The sequence below is a fragment of the Natrix helvetica genome (genome assembly GCF_964273705.1).
Source record: "Natrix helvetica genome assembly, chromosome: 10".
In the NCBI taxonomy this organism is placed as follows: domain Eukaryota; kingdom Metazoa; phylum Chordata; class Lepidosauria; order Squamata; family Natricidae; genus Natrix; species Natrix helvetica.
This window is the reverse complement of record NC_138561.1, coordinates 692,793-712,272: the sequence shown is the minus strand read 5'-3', so window position 1 is coordinate 712,272 and position 19,480 is coordinate 692,793. Positions and strand designations below refer to the sequence as shown.

Sequence of the window (19,480 nt, the reverse complement as noted above, 5' to 3'; positions counted from 1 at the left end):
AGCAATATGTGAATTGTATTGAACACGTTAGAGCACTACGAAGCCCACCCAGAGAAGCAAATGGCATTGTTATTTCTGGACACAGAAAAGGCCTTTGATAGTGTGAACTGGCAATTTATGATAATGCAATTTCATATGATGGGATTTGGTGAGGGATTCATAAATATGATCAAAATGATAAATCTCAAAATGGTGAGATGACAGGAAAGGTAGAAATCATGAAGGGAACTAGACAAGGATGTCCACTATTGCCATTATTATTTATACTGACACTAGAGATTTTGAATAGAGAAATACGACAAAATAAAGAGGTAAAAGGGATGAGGGTCAAGAAAGAAAAATATAAATCATTCGTAGATGATTTGGTGTTTATTATGGAAGATCCAATAGAAACAGGGCCAAAACTAGTTGAAATAATAGAAGAATATGGAGAAGTAGCAGGCTTGAAGATTAATAAAGATAAAACAAAGATTCTGGTGAAAAATATAACAGAAAAACAGAAAAGAGAGTTGATGGAGACACTTGACATACAGTGCAAAAGTGAAATATTTGGGTGTTCAATTGATATCAAGGTGTGTAACTATTATAAGGTGAGAAAACTAGTAGAAATAGATCTAGAAAGATGGAAAAACCTATAATTATCATTGATGGGAAGAATAGCAGTAGTAAAGATAAATATATTACCAAGACTACTATTCCAAACAAAGAAAAAATAGAATAGAGCTGATTAGACACAAATTAAATCTTATAGGAAAGGATGAATTGGCACAACAAATAAAAAGAACAAAGCAACATTTCTTTGAAAATGAAGGCAAGAGGTAAAAAATCGAGAATAAAATTGAAATTACTACAGGACCCTAGGAATAATGGTGGTTTTGGGCTCCCAGGCTAGGAATTATATTATCAGGCCGCAGCTCTCATCTGGCTAAAAGATTGGGTAAATTTAAATAACAGAAGACTTGTTATTAGAAGGGCATTACTTGCAATTAGGCTGGCATGCCTTCCTCTGGTATGGCAGAAATATGGCGCACAAATGTGAGGAGCGTGTTACTTAACATTTGGTAAAAATTAAACTACAACATTATAGGAAAGTACAGTCTGGCTCTCTCCAATGGAGGCAATAATATATCCAAACCTTATTAATTGGGGAAAAATTGTATGTTACAAGGATATTTTAGATGAAAGGGGTGATCTTAAATCCAGACAACAATTGCAGAGTCAGACTTATCCTGGTGACTGTATTTTCAGATCCAATCGAGGCATGAAAAAGATGTTAAATTATGGGGTGTAGATAAAGAACAAACAGCACTGGATAAAATTTTAATGGGGACAGATGAAAATTTTATATATGTATGTGTGTGTGTGTGTGTGTGTGTTGTATTTGTGCTGATAAATATGGTGCTGATAAAATATGGTTTTCTGCCTGGATGGTCTTCTGTGATGAGCCGAATGACAGAAAGAGGGAGTAGTGAGCTCCCTCCCATATTTGGGCATACCAGGGGTTGTAACACAAATACATATACATATACATATACATATACCTATACGTATACGTATACGTATACGTATACGTATTCGTATACGTATTCGTATTCATATACATATACATATACATACTGAACTATAAAATGGAGGAAGAGATAAAGAAATTATGATTGCCTAGGCAAAGAATTTTGGCTACAATATAGAAGTAGAAAAATGGTTAAAAAATTGGAGAGAGAAACTATAAGCTGACGATGGCCACGGCCTATAAAGAAAACCACTACAAAATGTTTTATAGGTGGTATTTGCCGCCTGCAAGACTGGCCAAAATGTATAAGAATTCCTCCGCCAAATGCTGGAAATGTAACCAGATTCCAGGAACATACTACCACATGTGATGGATGTGTAAGAAAGCAAGGAATTACTGGGAGAAAATTCATAATTGGTTAGAAATGATAACTGTGCAACATACTGAGTTCAAACCGAAACATGCCTTTTAGGTATACTGTCGGAAAGTTATGTCAAAGCAACCGAATACTTAGTGTTACATATAGACGGCAGCAAAATCATATATGGTAAATATTGGAAAAATGTGAACACCCCACCAGCTGATGATATCATTAGGAAAATTTGGGATTGTGCTGAAATGGACAGATTAACCTTAAAAATTAAAGATAAAGAAGACTCGAAATATTATAGGACATGGAAAATTTTTTATGAATGGATAGAGACAAGAGGTAGAAATGAGGGAAGTTGCCGAATGTCAATAACTGTTAGTATGGAAAATAAAGATGCTATAGAATTATGGATATAATATGGAAAAATTGTAAATAGGCTAATGTAAGTAGAAATTTAGTTAAAGCTCATTTTCTTTTTCTTTTTTCCTTTGGTTGTATTATTATAATTACTGTAAATATATTATTGTTATATTTATTAGCTTGTTAAGTGTGTTAAAATTTGCTATTGATTTTTCTTTGGCTTTACTTTATTTGTAATTGTTACCCTGACATGGCATGTCTTTTCAATAAAGTATACATATAAAAAAAAGGAATTGTGATAGTGACTATCTGGGTGTGCACATCTACATACGTATATACAATATGTATGTACACGTGTGTATATTAAACAGACTGAACCAGGGCTTACCATTTGTTTATTTTATTTTTATTGGTGCTGCTAAGCAGCAAATTAGACCTGGCATTATTTTTGGTCACAGTAACAGAAGCCTCTTATACTCTGGGGTAAAAGGGCGGCAGTAAGTTGAATCATGTTGCAAACACAGATAAAAGTGAGCAAGGCTAGGAAGAGATCCTGAGACATCCCCCCTCCCTCACTGCAATATCCATGACATATGAGATGACCAGCAATGGACAAAGCTACAATATTTGGAACATATTAAAAAACTATGCTTTTCCAGTAAACATGGGAAGTTTCAATGTATTTTGTTCCATTTTAATTATTTGGGCTTTAAACCATTGTTCACTGTTTCAACGTAGGCTAGGGAAAAAATGGAATGATGCCCTTCTTGTACCTGTGTCCCGTAGGTCCCGTCGATCTGCATGGAAGGAGACGGGGAAGTGGCCGGTGTTTGTGATCTTGATGATGTGAGTTCTGATGGTGCCCATGATTATGTAGCCAAAATCTAAGATATACTCAGGTAATTGGGCTCTAAAAAAAAACATAATGTGTGAGAGAAATAAACTGTTATTCGTGTAAAAGAGAAAGAACATGACATACTCCATTTTGACAGACTCAATTTTACACTCTACTTAAAGCTAAAGCTAAATACTAAAATACTAAAATGCTAAAGACAGCAGTATCATAAGTTACTTTTGTAACACTCAGCTAATAATATAAAAACAATTGAACTATTAGGGGATTTCCAGAAGGGGAAGTTTAACTGAGGGGAAATTTAACTGAGGAAAAATTGGATGGGCCAGAGAATGCTGGCGTCAGTTTTAGTCTCAAGAGGCTGGCATGGGTGGACTGATTATCTTGTTATGATCTTCATAGGCACTGAACTGAACAAGGATTTTCTGTTAAGGGGGACGTTTACGGGAAACAACTGGTTGAATAATGGCCAGGTACCATTGTATAACATGTATTATTTACCCCCAAAATACTTTATTTAAACACTGTGTCTGGACCTAGCAGACATTATCTTTCTTTCATGATTGAGAATCCTTTTGCAAAAGCCTATAATAAATAACTAAATAAATGTTTTTTGTTGTTCATAGTCTCCTTGACTGAAATAGAGTATTTTTCTCACAATGTGGATGATGTTAACATAAACAGGATGAGTGATATTTTCCACAAAATCTCACATTTCACCAGTTCATTCATTTCAACGACACTAAAGATTAGCATGACCAGGCTGTGCTTATGAGGGAGAGAAAGGGAGTTAAGCAGCAAGCCATAGAATCAGAGGGCTGGAAGAGACTTTGGAGGTCTTCAAGTCCAACACTCTGCCCATGGCAGGAATCCTATACCATCACAGAGAAATGGTTGTCCAATCTTTTCTTGAAAACCTCCAGCGATGGAGCACCCACAAATCATGGAGGTGAGCTGTTCCATTGATTAAGTCTTCTGTCAAGAAATTTCTTCCTAGTTTGAGATCTTCCTAGTTTGAGATCTTCTGCTAAAGAGCTTGTTGCTCCTTGTCATGCCCTCTGGTGCTTTGTGGAATAGGTTAACCCTCTCTGCTCTGTGACAGTCCCTCAGGTACTGGAAGACAGTATCCTGTCACCCCAAGCTGTTCTTGTTAGGCTAGAGATGCCTAGTGTCAACCATCCCATTCATTCACCCAGCAAAGAAAGACTCCTGGGCCATTGTTTTGTCAAGAGTATACTTGATTGAGCTTAATCTGGCTGTGTTTTCACACAGACAATGCAATTAACATTCCCTTTGCCATGACCACCCCCACCTCCCCAGCAAACATCCAATTAAGTGCTGGTATATTGTTTTGGTAAAGGGCAGAGGTGGTAGAGCAGGTTCTGACCAGTTCTGGAGAACCAGTAGTGAAATTTTGAGTAGTTCAGAGAACCGGTAAATACCACCTCTGACTGTCCCTGTCTCCATCTTTTCTTTGCCTCCCAAGTCCCAGTTGATCAGGAGGAATTGGGGATTTTGCAGTAACCTTCCCCTGGAGTGGGGAGGAATGGAGATTTTACAGTATCCTTCCCCTGCCACACCCACCAAGCCACGCCCACAGAACCGGTAGTAAAAGTTTTTGAATCCCACCACTGGTAAAGGGCCTTCAATTCTATAGGCTTTTCTGCTTTGGTCTGTTGGATGAGCTTGGCTAGCAGGTGTTCCTCATTCCTCATCAGGCATGCTTAGGTTTCCCTTCACCCTGCCCCCATCTTCTCCCTACTTTCCAATCCTCTTCCTTCCCCGTTGCTGCCATCCCCCATTGCTAATGTCAGGCTGCCAGCTTTGCTAAATTTGGCTTGGGGGATGGCAGCCATGAGACCTAGTTTCTTAACTATTCATCATTCGACCCCTTCCCTTGTATCTTCATGCACAGAAATCCTTTCATAAGCATTTACTCAGCTTAGAGAAGAGGAAACCACAGCTAGCCACTCAGGCTAGACAGTTTGCCACCCAGCTAAAGAGAGGCCTTAAAGGCCAGGTGAAAAGGTTTGATATTGGAGTGTGAGTTTTGTTGATGAGTCCCTGGGAAAACTCCTTGGACCAGAAAAAAAGCTATATGCACTCACTTGACCAGTTTCCGGCGAGCTCGCTGACAGGCAGCAGGGTCATCCGCTGAAACAGAAGCCAGCAGCTTCTGCTGCTCCAGAGAGTGCTCTTGAACAAGCAGCCTTTCCAATTCCAACTGCAGTTGTGTGTCGAGCTAAGACATCAGGAAGAGTCAACAACTCTAGAATGTCCATGGCAGTATTAGACTTCTACTCTTGCATCCTGACCTCAACCAGATCAGGATGTAGCCCCCCCACCCCCTCCAAAAAAGCATTGGCCTTTGGTTCCACTCCCTGAGATGGTTGTGTCATGCAGGAGTGTGGTTGCTCCTCAGGGGGCTCAATTCCAGGCCAGGTGACAGTCAGATGGGAGAGCTGTTCCTCTTACCATGGTGAAGGATTCTTCCATAGGTGGTTCAGTGGCCAATGCTTCGGAATTACTGGTGAAATCTTTCTGTGTTTCCTGCTCTAGTCGCTGCTTCACTTCTTTGAGGATGCTGCTGTACCGCTCATTTCCTATGTAGAACAGGAAGGCATTCTGAAGTGAGAAATGCACTTGAAAGAGACTTTGCTCTTTTCAATGGCTTCCATGTTGTGGACTCCACCTTTCAGGGTGTATTTAACAATACCAATGGTCTAATTAATCTCCTTTGCTGCTTTCCATTTGGATGGTTAAGCAGTCCATGGTTGTATCCTGAGGATATTGAGCTCCATGATTTAGAATACTTTCCCTAAGAAAGAGGCTCTTCCTTCCCCTATTTTTCAATATAGTGGGAACATAGAAAAACCACCTCTTTTCGCAAGCTTTTTGATGGTTAATTATTTATTGATGCTGATTTTAGTTTTCACATTTTAAGCACACAAATGTTTATGTTCTAAATTTTGTATTTTTAATTCTTGGAAGTTGCCTTAAAATCATGTCTTGACTGAAAGCCAGACTATCCAAATAATAAAAATATTTACAAATGAAACTTTCATTCAAAATTAAAAGACTGCCATGTTAGTTTGGTTGGAAGGTTTCTATTTATACTCTAGTGTTTTCATATTGAGCTTGTTTGTTTAAATACAGGACCCTGATTTTTAGGTCTGACAACTACAAATGCATTTTTCTTTTCTGTTACAGTACAAATGTTGTCATGCACACAAGAATTAACTAGCACGGCTCCTTTTAAAAAACAAGTCCAGTGCTGAAAGTCATTGCTTTAGAATGAGCTCATTGAGCTTTTGTTTATATGTGGTTGAGGCAAAAATGGCTAGCTGATATTTTTCATGCAGCTGCAGATACTTTGGCCAAGAGCATGATTTTAAGAAAAAAAAAACTGAAATCTTCTCAGGAAGGGAAAGCAATATTTAAAATTAACCCTTTTAGCCAACATTTGTGATTCTAATATGAAAAAGATATTTGGGAATCCTAGTATGAAAACCAAGACAACAAGGACTTTTGAATTCTATTTAAATAGAATTATCAATTAATTAAAAGATTGTAGTTTGAAACCCAAAACAAAAAATAATGTTTCATGCACACTGCTGGTGAATATTTGTAAAGAAATTAACTTATATTTTTCAGCTATATTAGTTTCATGGGAAAACAAAGTACTCTTACCACGAATATTTCTGGGCAGATCCAAGCAAATTCTAGGGAAAACACCCTGTCCTTTCAGAGTGATACTATCTGGTTCCAGATGAGCCACCTGTATTTGGAAGGTTCTCTGAAAGACCTCTGGAACTCCTGGTAAGTAATAGACCTTCAATATTTGCTCTTTTCCTGAGTCAATATAATTCTAGAAAATGGAAAAATCAGAAAGAGGAAACTCTTCAGCCTTTGCACAAAACACCCAGCAATCTTTCCTTGGCTTTCACAGCTCCCAAGGAACCCAAATATTTGTTCCAGAGTATGGAGATGGTTCATCATTGACTTGCAAAGGTATTAATCAAGGTAGGAACCACAGTCCAGTCTCAGAATGATGAGAATGCCCATCAATTCTGCAAATAGCAGCAAAAGGGGAAAGCCTATTTCTCTGAGAGTCAATATCATTTTGAATTGGTTTTCTGTTTAAAAGGTTTTAACTATCCAACCCAAACCTGTTTCCTGGTGTGCAGGGGTAGGCAAAGATAAACTTTACTATTTTTTAATGTTTTTTAAAAATGTACAGGTTTTATAGGTTTATAATAAAATATTATAAACAATGTTTATAAAGGTAAAGGTTCCCCTCGCACAATGTTTATACCACCAGATAATTAATATATCTTGAATAGCATTGTCAAAAACATCATATAGCTAATCTAATTAATGCACAATTGAAACAATATACTAAGAGATATTTTGTACCCATTTTCTAGTCAAAATATATCACTATTGAATTTGGTTAACACAACTCAAATCAATAAAAGAAAAAAGCAAACTATGAATAGCAAATAATACGCTGAAGGAATATGGTAATTACAGATGATCCTCCACTTATGGCAAAAATCAGGACCAGAACTGCCACTTCACTAAGTGTCATGTTTGCAAAGTACGAAGTCGTGTGACTGCACCACTCAATGCTGGCTACTCTGGCATCTCTGCTGCCATTGTTAAGAAACAGCAGATCATTAATCAAGGTTGACATGTGATTTCAACTTCTTTTTAAAATATTTTTTATTTAAAACGTTAATAACAATAATAAAAGACAATGTAAACTAAACTCAGAGAGAAAAAGAAGAAAATAAAGAGTGCAATACAATGGGAAGTAGAAAGAGGAAAAAATAGAAAAGGAGGAAAGAAATATTTAAATAAGTACAATAATTACCAATCTTACATCTTACAATCTTACAATCTATAACAAGCACAAACGTAGTAATTCTTCACCCCTTATAATGTTCCACGCATGATTCTCTTCTCATAATGCATTCCTTATTAATGTACAAATCCATAATCAACATTTCTGTCCTCGTTTCAGGAGACATCCATAAAGTTCCCAGAGCTTTACAGAACTTGTAAAGTTTATTTAATTTTGGTCAAATAACCAAAGTCTTTGTCTTCAATTCATTCAGATGTTGTGATAGGATTTGATCTCTTTTCAAATTTGTTTTCCAAACTCAAGTGCTTCTTTGCAGCTTTACAAATCTCTTTTATAAATCCAGTAAGGAGTTATTATCCAGGTCATTTTCTTGGCTTTATCATCTGTATTTCCACTTTAACTCTCATCTGTTTTATAATCCACAGTTTTTATCATTTTTCAGAGTTTTAATGATTTATTTATGTTCTAGTATTTCTGCATTAGGTGGGAGTTATTTTAGGTCTTTATCCTGTAGATCTTTCCAAACTATTCTCTTCCACACTGTCAGTACTGACCAGAACCAAGAAGACTCTCTTTCCCACCCTCCTCTTTCCCTCCCTTTCTCTCTCTCCTCTCCCTCCCTTTCCCTCCCCCCCCCTCAAAAAATTTAGTTCTCACAAGGGAGTTAGTTAATTTTTCTCCCCTAAAACTTATCACAGAAGTCCTAATATCCCAAATTTCTCTGGTCCCTTTATTTGTTTATAGCTTTCTCAATTCTTATAGCTTATTTAGGCTATTGCCATTTCAGAACTAGAATACATACAGGACTTTGTATTATATTGGTCTGGATACTGACTGTACAGTATTGAAAAGAATTTACATCTTATTTCTTCTTCAACAATGTACTTTTGAGAGAATAGAATAGAATAACAGAGTTGGAAGGGACCTTGGAGGTCTTCTAGTCCAAACCCCTGCCTAGGCAGGAAACCCTACACCATTTCAGACAAATGGTTATCCAAAATCTTCTTCTTCTTTTTTTAAACAAAGTTTTATTGGTTTTTTTAAAATTTACAAGGGAAAAGGTAGTGGAAAAAGTATACAAATTTTGGCAGTTGCAAAGTGTGGTAGGCGCCCCCTCCCTCCAAACTCATAGTATACATCTGGGTAGAAGTCATTAATACATAATCATATATAATCAGCATATTAATTCCATTGGTACTTTCAATCAGTTTAGTACATAGTAGTATATAGTCCACATGTTAATTCCATTGGTACTTTCGATCAATTTATGTCAAAAAGATTTTCTTATTCATTTTTGTGATCTGAGCTTTCTTGGTATTGCCCCATCTCCCTCCGCCAACAGAGCTCCGGCCCCTCCCGTGTCCTGCATATCTGTTGTAGGATCTTCTGTTTTTTCTAGGTGTGTTTGGTTTTTTTCCATAAAGGCCTGTGCCTCTATGGGTGTGTTGATTCTAATTCTTGTCTCCTCCCAGAATATTAACATACCTTCAGGCATCAACCATCTGAACCACACCCCCTTCTGGTATAATTTATTCGCTAATTGCGAATATTTTTTTCTTTTTCCCCTCACTTTCTTGGGGATCTGCTTCAGAATGGTTATTTCCCTATCATGGTATGTTAAGGCTTGCCCCCTTTGTGCACCCAGAATTTCATCTCTTGTGCTTTTTCTAAGGAATTTAATATGTATATTTAATATAACCTCCCTGGGTACGTTGTGTGTTCTAGCATAGGCTGAGTTCACTCTATAAACCAGATCTATCTCCCATTCCATCTGTTGTTTTTCTTTATGAATATATTCAGCCAAAATATTTGTCATGATGTCCCTTATGTTTTCATCATCTGCTTCCATCACGTTTTGAAATCTAAGATAAAAGGACATTCTCTCAAATTCTGTTTTCATCTGTTGGGTATCAAGTTCTTTGTTTCCCTTCTGCACCCCCTCCACCCCCTCCCTCATCTCAGCCGCCCCACTCTCCAGAAGGTCCAGTCTTTGTGAGTTCTTATAAATTTGGGCCTGGTTCTCTTTAATTTCTTCTTTCATCTCCTTTAGTTGTTTCTTAATTTCCTCTTGTCCCTGTAAAAGTTGCTGAAGCATTTGTTGCAAATCCATCTCTGTACTTTTAGGTTGCATCAGGTCTGTTATCTTTGATTGTGTAGCAGGGCTGGAAGTTGCTGATGTCGGGGCAGAGGTAGCAAAGCCAGGCTTTCCAGGAGGTGGTCTTTTAGGAGGCATTGTTTATAGAATAAAGAGTTCAGTCAGTGTAGAGAATGGACAGTTAGAGCGGCAGAGCAGCTAGATGAGTCCAGGAGGCAGAAGGTCCAGGCAGAAGAGAATTTCTCTAATCACCCTGGCAGTAGAGCAAAGTTTTTCACTCCAGGGAGTTCAAAGAGTAGCAATCCACAAGAGATTTATCTGAGTAGCACGGAGACAAAGACCAGAAGCCTGAGTTTTTAAAGGTGGAGTCAGGTTTCACAGTTCATGAAGACAATGGAAGTGTGCCATCTTGCCCTGCCAGTTTCGGGTTTAGAGGCATAACAAAGTTTTCAAAGTTCCCAAAGTTTTCAGATCATCAGTATATTATGGGGTTAAGTTCAAAGAAAGTCACTTTAAGCAAGGGTGTGGCATCATTGGTTGGCTCTCCCCCCTCCTCCTTCCCCTGGGGCTGAGAGCAAAATTGTTTCAAGCCGCCTGACCGAGGGGGGGGGAAATCCCCCTCCCTCCAGCCGCGCCTCTCAAGTTAGCCGAAAGAAAAGGTTTTAAACTGCTGGCAAATTCTTCAAGTCAATAAAGGGAGTGGAGGGGGGTTTGCGCCTCACTGCACCGCAGCTGCTTCCTTCTGCTTGTTCATTCTCTGCACAGCCTTCAGCGAGAACGCCCACGCGTCCTCCGATCTGCTCCCCGGTGCCTTGGGCTAAGCGGGGGACCTCCCGCCGGCCGCCGCCGATCCAGGGATCCCCGGCAGTGCCGCCCCTCTGGCAGGATGCCTCTGCGGGGCGTCCTGTGCCCCCCAAGAAGTGGGGAAGCCCACCGAGGAGCCGGAGTGAGCAAACACTTGCCCGTCGCTGGTAGCCGCCGGAAGCAACATCTTCTTAAAAACCTCCAGTGTTGAAGAATTCACAACTTCTGGAGGCAAGTTGTTCCACTGATTAATTGTTCTAACTGGTTTAGAAAATTTCTCCTCAGTGCTAAGTTGCTTCTCTCCTTGATTAGTTTCCACCCATTGCTTCTTGTTTTGCCCTCAGGTGCTTTGGAGAATAGTTTGACTCCCTATTTTTTGTCGCAACCCCTGAGATATTGGAACACTGCTATCATGTATCCTCTAGATCTTCTTTTCATTAAACTAGACCAGAGGTGGGTTCCTCCCATTATGGTATGGCGCCGTACCGGTACGGTGCCACCATCTTGTTTTTTGTTTTTTGCTTCTTCAGAGAAGCACTTTTTGGTACTGTGCATGCACCCCGACATGCCCAGTCTCTGCTCTACAACTTGCCTGCCTGAAGCGCTTTCCCTTTGGCCTGGGTCAAGCCCACCCATGCCACCACAGATCCCGTGGCACTTTCCCTTCGGCCTGTGTGACGGTACTTCATCTTGGTGAAGACCAAGTCACCACATTTGTACTCATGTGGCCAGCCAGAGTAGGACATGGCGCAGTCAGAGAGGCAACAGACACGCCAGGGCCGCCTTGCCCACCTTGCCCGTCACCTCTATGTGCTGAGCTTGGAAGGGGCCGCAGCTCTCGACGCCCTACCTCCCCGGCTGGCTGCAGACATCCATCAGCCCTCCCAGAGCACTGCCTAAACTATGTCATTGTTAAATTCCAGTTTATCCCAACCAACATGCTCTAGACACTTTGCATTAGCACTGTGATAGATCTTAATTGTCCCTTGTTCCCAAAACCTATAAGATCTATGGTTTGAGTCATAACCTACAAAAAATAATTTCCTAGCTCTATGTTGTCCCTTCAATCTGATCTGTGCTGGAATATGTACCCATGCAGGAACTCCAAATGTGTGCAAGTAGCTCAAGTCAGGTTTCCTACCATGCCAACGAGTAAATGGTACTTCTCCAGTAGAAGCATTTACAACGTTGTTCAGTAGATGATTAGCACACATCATGGCTTCACCCCACAGTGTTTCAGGCAATCCTAAATCGGATAACATGGTTCTAGTCATAGCTTGTAATGTTTGCCCCCTTCGTTCTACAAACGAGTTATGTTGTGATCTATAAGGAGCAGAACATTTATGCTCAATATCAGCTGTTTTTAACATTGTTTGGAACTTATAATTGGTAAACTCCGTCCCATTATCAGTAACTACAGTAATAACACCTTGCCATACCTTCATCAGATGCTTTCACCCAACATCCATTTGCCAAAGATACATGTTGCTTGCTGGCAGACATTTTTATAAAACAATTCTTATTTCTAGCCATGCACTGTGATGCTCCACTATCAACAACCCATGAATCATGCCTTATTGGTGCATTTGGTGCACAGTTAGAACAATTAATCAGTGGAACAGCTTGCCTCCAGAAGTTGTGAATGCCCCAACACTGGAAGTCTTTAAGAAGATGTTGGATAGCCATTTGTCTGAAACGGTATAGGGTTTCCTGCCTAGGCAGGGGGTTGGACTAGAAGACCTCCAAGGTCCCTTCCAACTCTACTATTGTATTGTATTATTGTATTTCTAGAGATAGTCAAAGTAGACATACCTAAGTTGACATTAGCATTTTTCTTAGTCTTTCTAGTATTCTGTTATTTTGCAAGTTTACAGAATCTAGCTATATGCCCCTTTGCCCCACAAGAAAAACATTTTCTAACAGTATAGGCAGTTGAAGGTGACTCTTCATGTTGTGGTGGTTTCTCTCTCAGTTGTTCTCTTTCCAATCTTCTTCTGGACTCTTCCAACAGGCGTGCAGTTATGTCAGTCAATGTTAGTTCATTTCGGGTTAGGACCTCGAGGGACAATACAAAATCATCATAACTCTCATCCAGTGATGACAGAATGATGTAAACTTGATGTAAGTCTGAGAAAATGAGTTCCTTTTCATGTAGCTCTTGGAAAACTCCTTTCATAAAATTTAAATGAGCTAACATTCTCCACCCTTCAAAAGACGTGCCCTAAACAGTTTGCGGGTAAGATGTATATGTGCACCTACAGTGTCACGTACATATATCTTCTTCAAATTCTCACAACATCTTGCTGCAGAATTCTCCCCACAAATATGAACTAACTGTTGGTCAGTCAGTGTTATACACAATGCTCGTTCGTTGCATCTTTGAAACTCTGCTATCTTCTTGGCATCATCCTCGTCATCTGGATCCCAAGAAGTCATGTCCGGTGGATTCTGTACAGCATCCCATACTCCCTCAGTATGCAGGAGTAGGCTGCACTTCATAGACCAGGAAACATAGTTTGTTCCATCCAACCGGATTATCAGTGATATATTCGCTGATGGTGCGTGTGCCATCTTCTCCATAATAGTAAAATTATTTATTTATTATTTATTTATTATTTTATTTATTTAAACTTATTAGTCACCCCCTCTCCCCACAGGGACTCGGGGCGACGTACACAAGCACCAGTCAACACAGTGTCATACAGAGGAGGTAAAAAATAAATAAATAATTACAATACTGAAAAAGGTTAAAACCTCAATAACATTAATAGTTTAAAAACTAAAATTAACAATTAAAAATGACCTGGGGTGGATAAGTTGTCGAGTTATGCCAGGCCGGCTAGCCGAAACAGGTGGGTCTTCAGTTTACTGCGAAAGGAGCGGTGATCGGTTGTTGTTCTAATGTCTGGGGGGAGGTCGTTCCAAAGGGTAGGGCCCGCCACAGAGAAGGACCTACTCCTGGGCACCGCCCTCTGACAATCTCTAGAGGACGGCACCCGGAGGAGACCCTCTCTGTGTGAGCAAATGGGCCGCAGGGATGTATGGGGCAGGACACGATCCCGCAGGTAACTAGGCCCTATGCCATGGAGCGCTTTGAAGATGGTAACTAACACCTTGAAGCGCACCCAGTAGGCCACAGGAAGCCAGTGCAGCTCGCGCAGGAGCGGTGTTATATGGGAGAACCTCGATCTCCCCATAATTACCCGCGCGGCTGCATTCTGGACCAACTGCAGCCTCCGGGTGCACCTCAAGGGGAGCCCCATGTAGAGAGCATTACAGTAGTCCAGGCGAGACGTCACCAGCGCGTGAGTGACTGTGTGCAAGGCCTCCCGGTCCAAAAGGGGTCGCAATTGGCGCACCAGGCAAACCTGGTGGAACGTCCCCCTCACCACGGCTGCCACATGATCTTCCATAGCCAGCCGGGCATCAAGGAGGACGCCCAAATTGCGTGCCCATTCCACCGGGGCTAATTGTTCATCCCCGATGGCCAGCGATGGAATGTGCTGGTTGTACCGGGGTGCCGGAAGCCACAGCCACTCTGTCTTGGAGGGGTTGAGCCTGAGCCTGTTGTCACCCATCCAGACCCGCACGGCTTCCAGACAACGGGACATCACTTCAACAGCCTCGTTGGGGTGGTTTGGAGTGGAAATATACAGCTGAGTGTCATCAGCGTACAGATGAACTTACAAACTAAACAGCTATCTGTATACGGTAATGCGTATCAACACCAACTCTCTCTTTAGCTTCTTCTGGTACACTCTGGGCCCATAACCAGTGTTAAGTAAGTAAGCTCCCCGTTAGGAGAGCGAGTGTGCAGAGAAGTGTAATGAGAGTGGTATGCAAGAACACGCACAAACCAGCATACAGGGACACTGAATAGTATAAAATATAATAGTTTACTATGTGGAAATATAGAGGTATTCAGAGTTCAGTTTACAGTCCAAGTCATATACGGTTCAGTCAGTCATTTAGCTATGTTCTCAGTTAAGGAATGATCCTTCGAACACAGTCCAGTATCTAATAAGCAGTTTAGCACACAAAGCAGCTAACAGTAGCAAAAAAGCACAGTACTTCACAATACACCTATCAGCGTCTAACAAACTGAGAGCTAACAGTCATTCTGGCTCCCTCTTATGGCTGCTTGAGGTAACAAACCAATTACATCTCTTTAGCATTTAAAGTAATAGATACATTTGTTACAATCATAGCTTATATACATTGCCAAGCCAAGCCTAGGGTTACATCCCTAACACAGACTGAGTGTCCCGGGCAGATGGGGCGAGAGCCCAGGACCAAGCCATTGGCCACAGTTGCCACTTTAAGAGCAGGCTGCTTGGCTCACCCCCAGAGCAAAGAGCCCCAGCCTGTCCCCCTCTTTTGTCAAAACTTTTTACTACCGTTTTGGTCAGCGTAGCTTGGCCATGTTACTGAGTGTGCGTGAGTAATGTCAAATTGGCCACGCCCACTTGGTCACATTCCCCCCTCAACAGCCATGCCCACCGTACCGGTAGTAAAAAAAATTGAAACCCTGAACTAGACGTACCCAGTTCTTGCAACTGTTCTTCATATGTTTTAGCCTCCAGTCCCCTAATCATCTTTCTTGCTCTTCTCTGCACTTTTTTTAGAGTCTCCACATCTTTTTTATATCATGGTGACCAAAACTGAATGCAGTATTCCAAGTATGGCCTTACCAAGGCATTATAAAGTGGTATTAACACTTCACGTGATCTTGATTCTTTCCCTCTGTTTATGCAGCCTAGAACTGTGTTGGCTTTTTTGGCAGCTGCTGCACACTGCTGGCTCCTAGTAGTTGTCCACTAGGATTCCAAGATCCCTCTCACAGTTACTACTATTGAGCAAGGTACCACCTATACTGTACCTGTGCATTTTGTTTTTCTTGCCTAAATGTAGAACTTTACTCTTTTCACCATTGAATTTCACTTTGTTAGATAGTGCCCAATGTTTTAATTTGTCAAGATCCTTCTGTATCTTAAGCCTATCTTCTGGAGTGTTGGCTATTCCTGCCAGCTTGGTGTCATCTGCAAATTTGATGAGTTCCCCATTTATCTCCTCATCCAAATCATTGATGAAGATGTTGAAGAGTACTGGGCCTAAAACAGATTCTTGGGGGACTCCACTGCATACTTCCCTCCATGTAGATGCAGTTCCATTGAGGACTATACATTGAGTACGGTTTGGTCATCCAGTTAGGAATTCATCTGGTGGTGATGCTGTCTAACCCATATTTTTCTACTTTATCTAATAGTAGGTTATGGTCTACTTTATCAAATGCCTTACTGAAGTCCAAGTAAATTATATCAATGGCATTTCTCTGATCCACTAATTTTGTCACTTTGTAAAAGAATGCAATAAGATTAGTCTGGCATGATGTTTTTGACAAACCGGTGTTGGCTTTTGGTTATTACTTTGTTTACTTCTAGGTGTTCACTGATTTGTTGCTTATCTTTTCCAGAATCTTTCCTGGCGTTGAGGTCAGGCTGATAGGTCTGTAGTTTCCTGGATCTATTTTTTTCCTTTTTTGAACCACATCAGCTCTTTTCCAGTCCTCTGAGAGTTTCCCTGTGCTCCAGGATCTCTGAAAGATATAGTTCAGTGGTTCTGAGATCTTGTCTGCCAGTTCCTTCAGAACCCTGGGGTGTAATCCATCCAGTCCTGGTGATTTGAACTCGTCTAGGGTAGACAGCTTCTCACTTACCATTTTCTTCCCTATTTTAACTTGTGTTCCTAATTTGAGTTTTGTGGTGCTATTTTTGATAGGTTGGACTGTTTAAGAGGTGGGATGGTTTAATCAATTAAATCTGCTATGATGGTTTAATCAATTAAATCTGCTATTTAGTTTTAATCTACATAAATTTGAGTTTCCTGTTAATCTTTTAAAAGAATACTTGCAAGACTAACCAGATCAAGAAATCAACCCCACAGGATGATTAAAACTACTTTTATTGACAGAAGTCAACAAAGTTTTACACCTAAGCAGGAAAACCAAAGGTACAAGTACAAATTAGGTGAAACCTGGCTCAAAACAATAACTGTGAGAGGGACCTTGGACTCCTAATGGACGATCGTTTTACAGCCCAAAAACGAATACAATCCCTGTTTGTATAAACAGAGGCATAGAATCAAAATCACGTGAAGTTGGTGGACATAACTGGGTTTATAATTCAAGCAACTGGGAATGGTCCTATGTACTTGGGATCCAGTTTCTTACAAGGCTGGTCCAGTTTCAGGTATTTAGTAGACTTTCTCCCCAATTCTGAACTCCTTCTGGAGGGCTCTTTTCCTATCTGCAATTTCTGTTGTAACTCTCTGGCTTTATTCAGTGCCTTTTGCACATTTCCCCAGGCATTTTTAAGGTGTCCATCTATTTAGCTAAAGTTACTGAGGGAGGGAGTTCCCTCAGAAATTCTGGCATTGGCATAAACTCAACTCCTGTGGTTACTTTAAAGGGGGTGAGCCCAAGGCTACTATGCACTTCTGCAAAAGGTAGGAGCTCCACCCAGTTGGTTTGCTGATAGTTTAAATACCAAAGTAGATATTGCTCCACTATTGTGTTACCTTATTCTACCACCCCATTGGTACTTGGATGGAACCTGAACTAAGTCCCTGGGCTGACCTTATTCGCTTTATGAACTCCCGCCAAAACTTTGCTGTAAACTGCATCTCCTGGTCTAAAATGATGTGACTTGGGATGCCAACACAGATGTGCCTTGGAATGCCAACACACATGTATTTATTGCACAAACATCTTGGCCAAACTCCGGGCTGAAGGAACTGTTCAAATCACAGTACTCTCATTACTGTCGGACAATTCCACTATAAAGTCCATGGCTATTTCTTCCCATGGTCTGCTGGGCTTGGCCACCAGATGAAGGGTCTTTACTTTATGAGATGCAGAGCAAAATGGCTAGAGAGCAGTACTGAAGGCTACTTTTGCTGACTGCCAGCAATTTGGCAGTTCAAATCTCACCAGGGTCAAGGTTGACCCAGCCTTCCATCCTTCCAAGATGGGTAAAATGAGGACCCAGACTGTTGGCGGCAATATTCTGACACTGTAAACCACTTAGGGAGGGCTGTAAAGCACTGTAAAGCAGTATATAAGTCTAAGTGCTATTGCTATTACGAACCCAAAGTGGCCTGCCAGCTTCCTTCCACGCCAGGTGCTCCCTCATCAGCAACTCATTTTTGTGGTCTTTGAACCATGCATATTCTTTCAGGACTTACTTTAGCTGTTGAGTCAGCAAACTGTCAGCCGGTTGAGGAGTGGCTAGCTGACGTTGCTTCACAGAGACCTGTGCTGCCAGTTGCCAGGAGGGGATAATGGACTGGGTGTTTTGTATTGGGGCATCCGAGAAAGTGCATCCATGAGGAAATTCTTCCCCCCTGGCAAGTACCGAAGGATGAAGTTGAACCGATTAAAGTACTGAGCCCATCGTACTTAGGGGTTAGCTTCCTTGGGGTTTTTAGGGCTTGTAAATTCTTGTGGTCAGTCCACACTTTGAAAGGGTGGCCCTCTAAGGAATTGCCTCCAAGTCAGCAATGCCCATCAAATGGCATACACCTCTTTCTCCCATACTGCCCAATGTCTTTCGATGTCAGTCAGTTTCCAGGAAGTGTAGGCACAAGGTTGCAGCGTCCTCTTTGCATTTCTTTGGAGCAGGACAGTTCCCACCGTCACATCGCTAGCATCGGCTTGCATTACAAATGGTTCCCCCGTTCAGGTGTTGGCTCTCCTGCAAAAAGTTGCTTGAGCTTTTCAAATGCCTCTTGGCATTCCATAGTCCAGTTAAGCAGCTGGCTCACTTGGATTTCACCCCCATTTGTCCATTTTTTGTAATTGTGATGGGCATGGCTATCTGTGTGAATGAGGGATGAATTGGTGGTAGAAGTCAGCAAAACCCAAAAAGCTCTGTAGTTGCCTTCTGGTCCAGGGGGCTTTCCACTCTAGTATTGCTTTCATCTTTCCTGGGTCCATCTCCACTCCCTCACTGGACACATGATACCCCAAATAATCCAAACTGTGAGGGAGTTTTGTGGAAGTCATATTTGGATAGTTTAGCATAGAGCTTGGCTTTCAATAGTTTCCTTAGCACTTTCTGCACTAACTTTACATGATCTTCAATCATTTCAGAATAAATGAGGATGTTGTCAAGGTATATCAGCACCCCCTTATATAGGTAATCATGCAGTTTTTCATTTATTATGAGGGATCTTGGAGTCTTAGTGGACAATCAATTAAATATGAGCCAACAGTGCTGCAGCAGCCAAAAAAGCCAATGCAATCCTAAATTGCATTAACAGAGAGATACAATGAAGATCAAGTGAGGTACGAATACCACTCTATATAAAATCTTAGTAAGACCACACCTATAATACTGCATCCAGTTTTGGTCACCACACTATAAAAAGATGTTGAGACTCTAGAAAGAGTGCACAGAAGAACAACCAAGATAATTAGGGGCCTGGAGGCTAAAACATGAAGAACGGTTCCAGGAACTGAGCCTGGCTAGTCTAGTGAAGAGAAGGACCAGGGGAGACATGATAACCACCTTCCTATATTTGAGGGGCTGCCATAGAAAGGAAGGGGTCAAGCTATTTCCCAA

At 41.0% G+C, this 19,480-nt stretch overlaps 1 protein-coding gene across 1 annotated transcript in view; it reads right to left on the bottom strand.

Annotated features, from left to right (window-relative positions):
* The window catches only part of HYDIN (HYDIN axonemal central pair apparatus protein), a 325,008-nt gene that overhangs the window by 147,384 nt on the left and 158,144 nt on the right, over window positions 1-19,480 (bottom strand). Inside the window, exons 29-32 of the mRNA XM_081963626.1 lie at window positions 6,784-6,961; window positions 5,569-5,696; window positions 5,202-5,335; window positions 3,014-3,150 (exon numbers count right to left, since the gene is read on the bottom strand). Coding sequence (XP_081819752.1) covers window positions 3,014-3,150; window positions 5,202-5,335; window positions 5,569-5,696; window positions 6,784-6,961 — 577 coding nt within the window. The remainder of the gene's footprint in view (window positions 1-3,013; window positions 3,151-5,201; window positions 5,336-5,568; window positions 5,697-6,783; window positions 6,962-19,480) is intronic.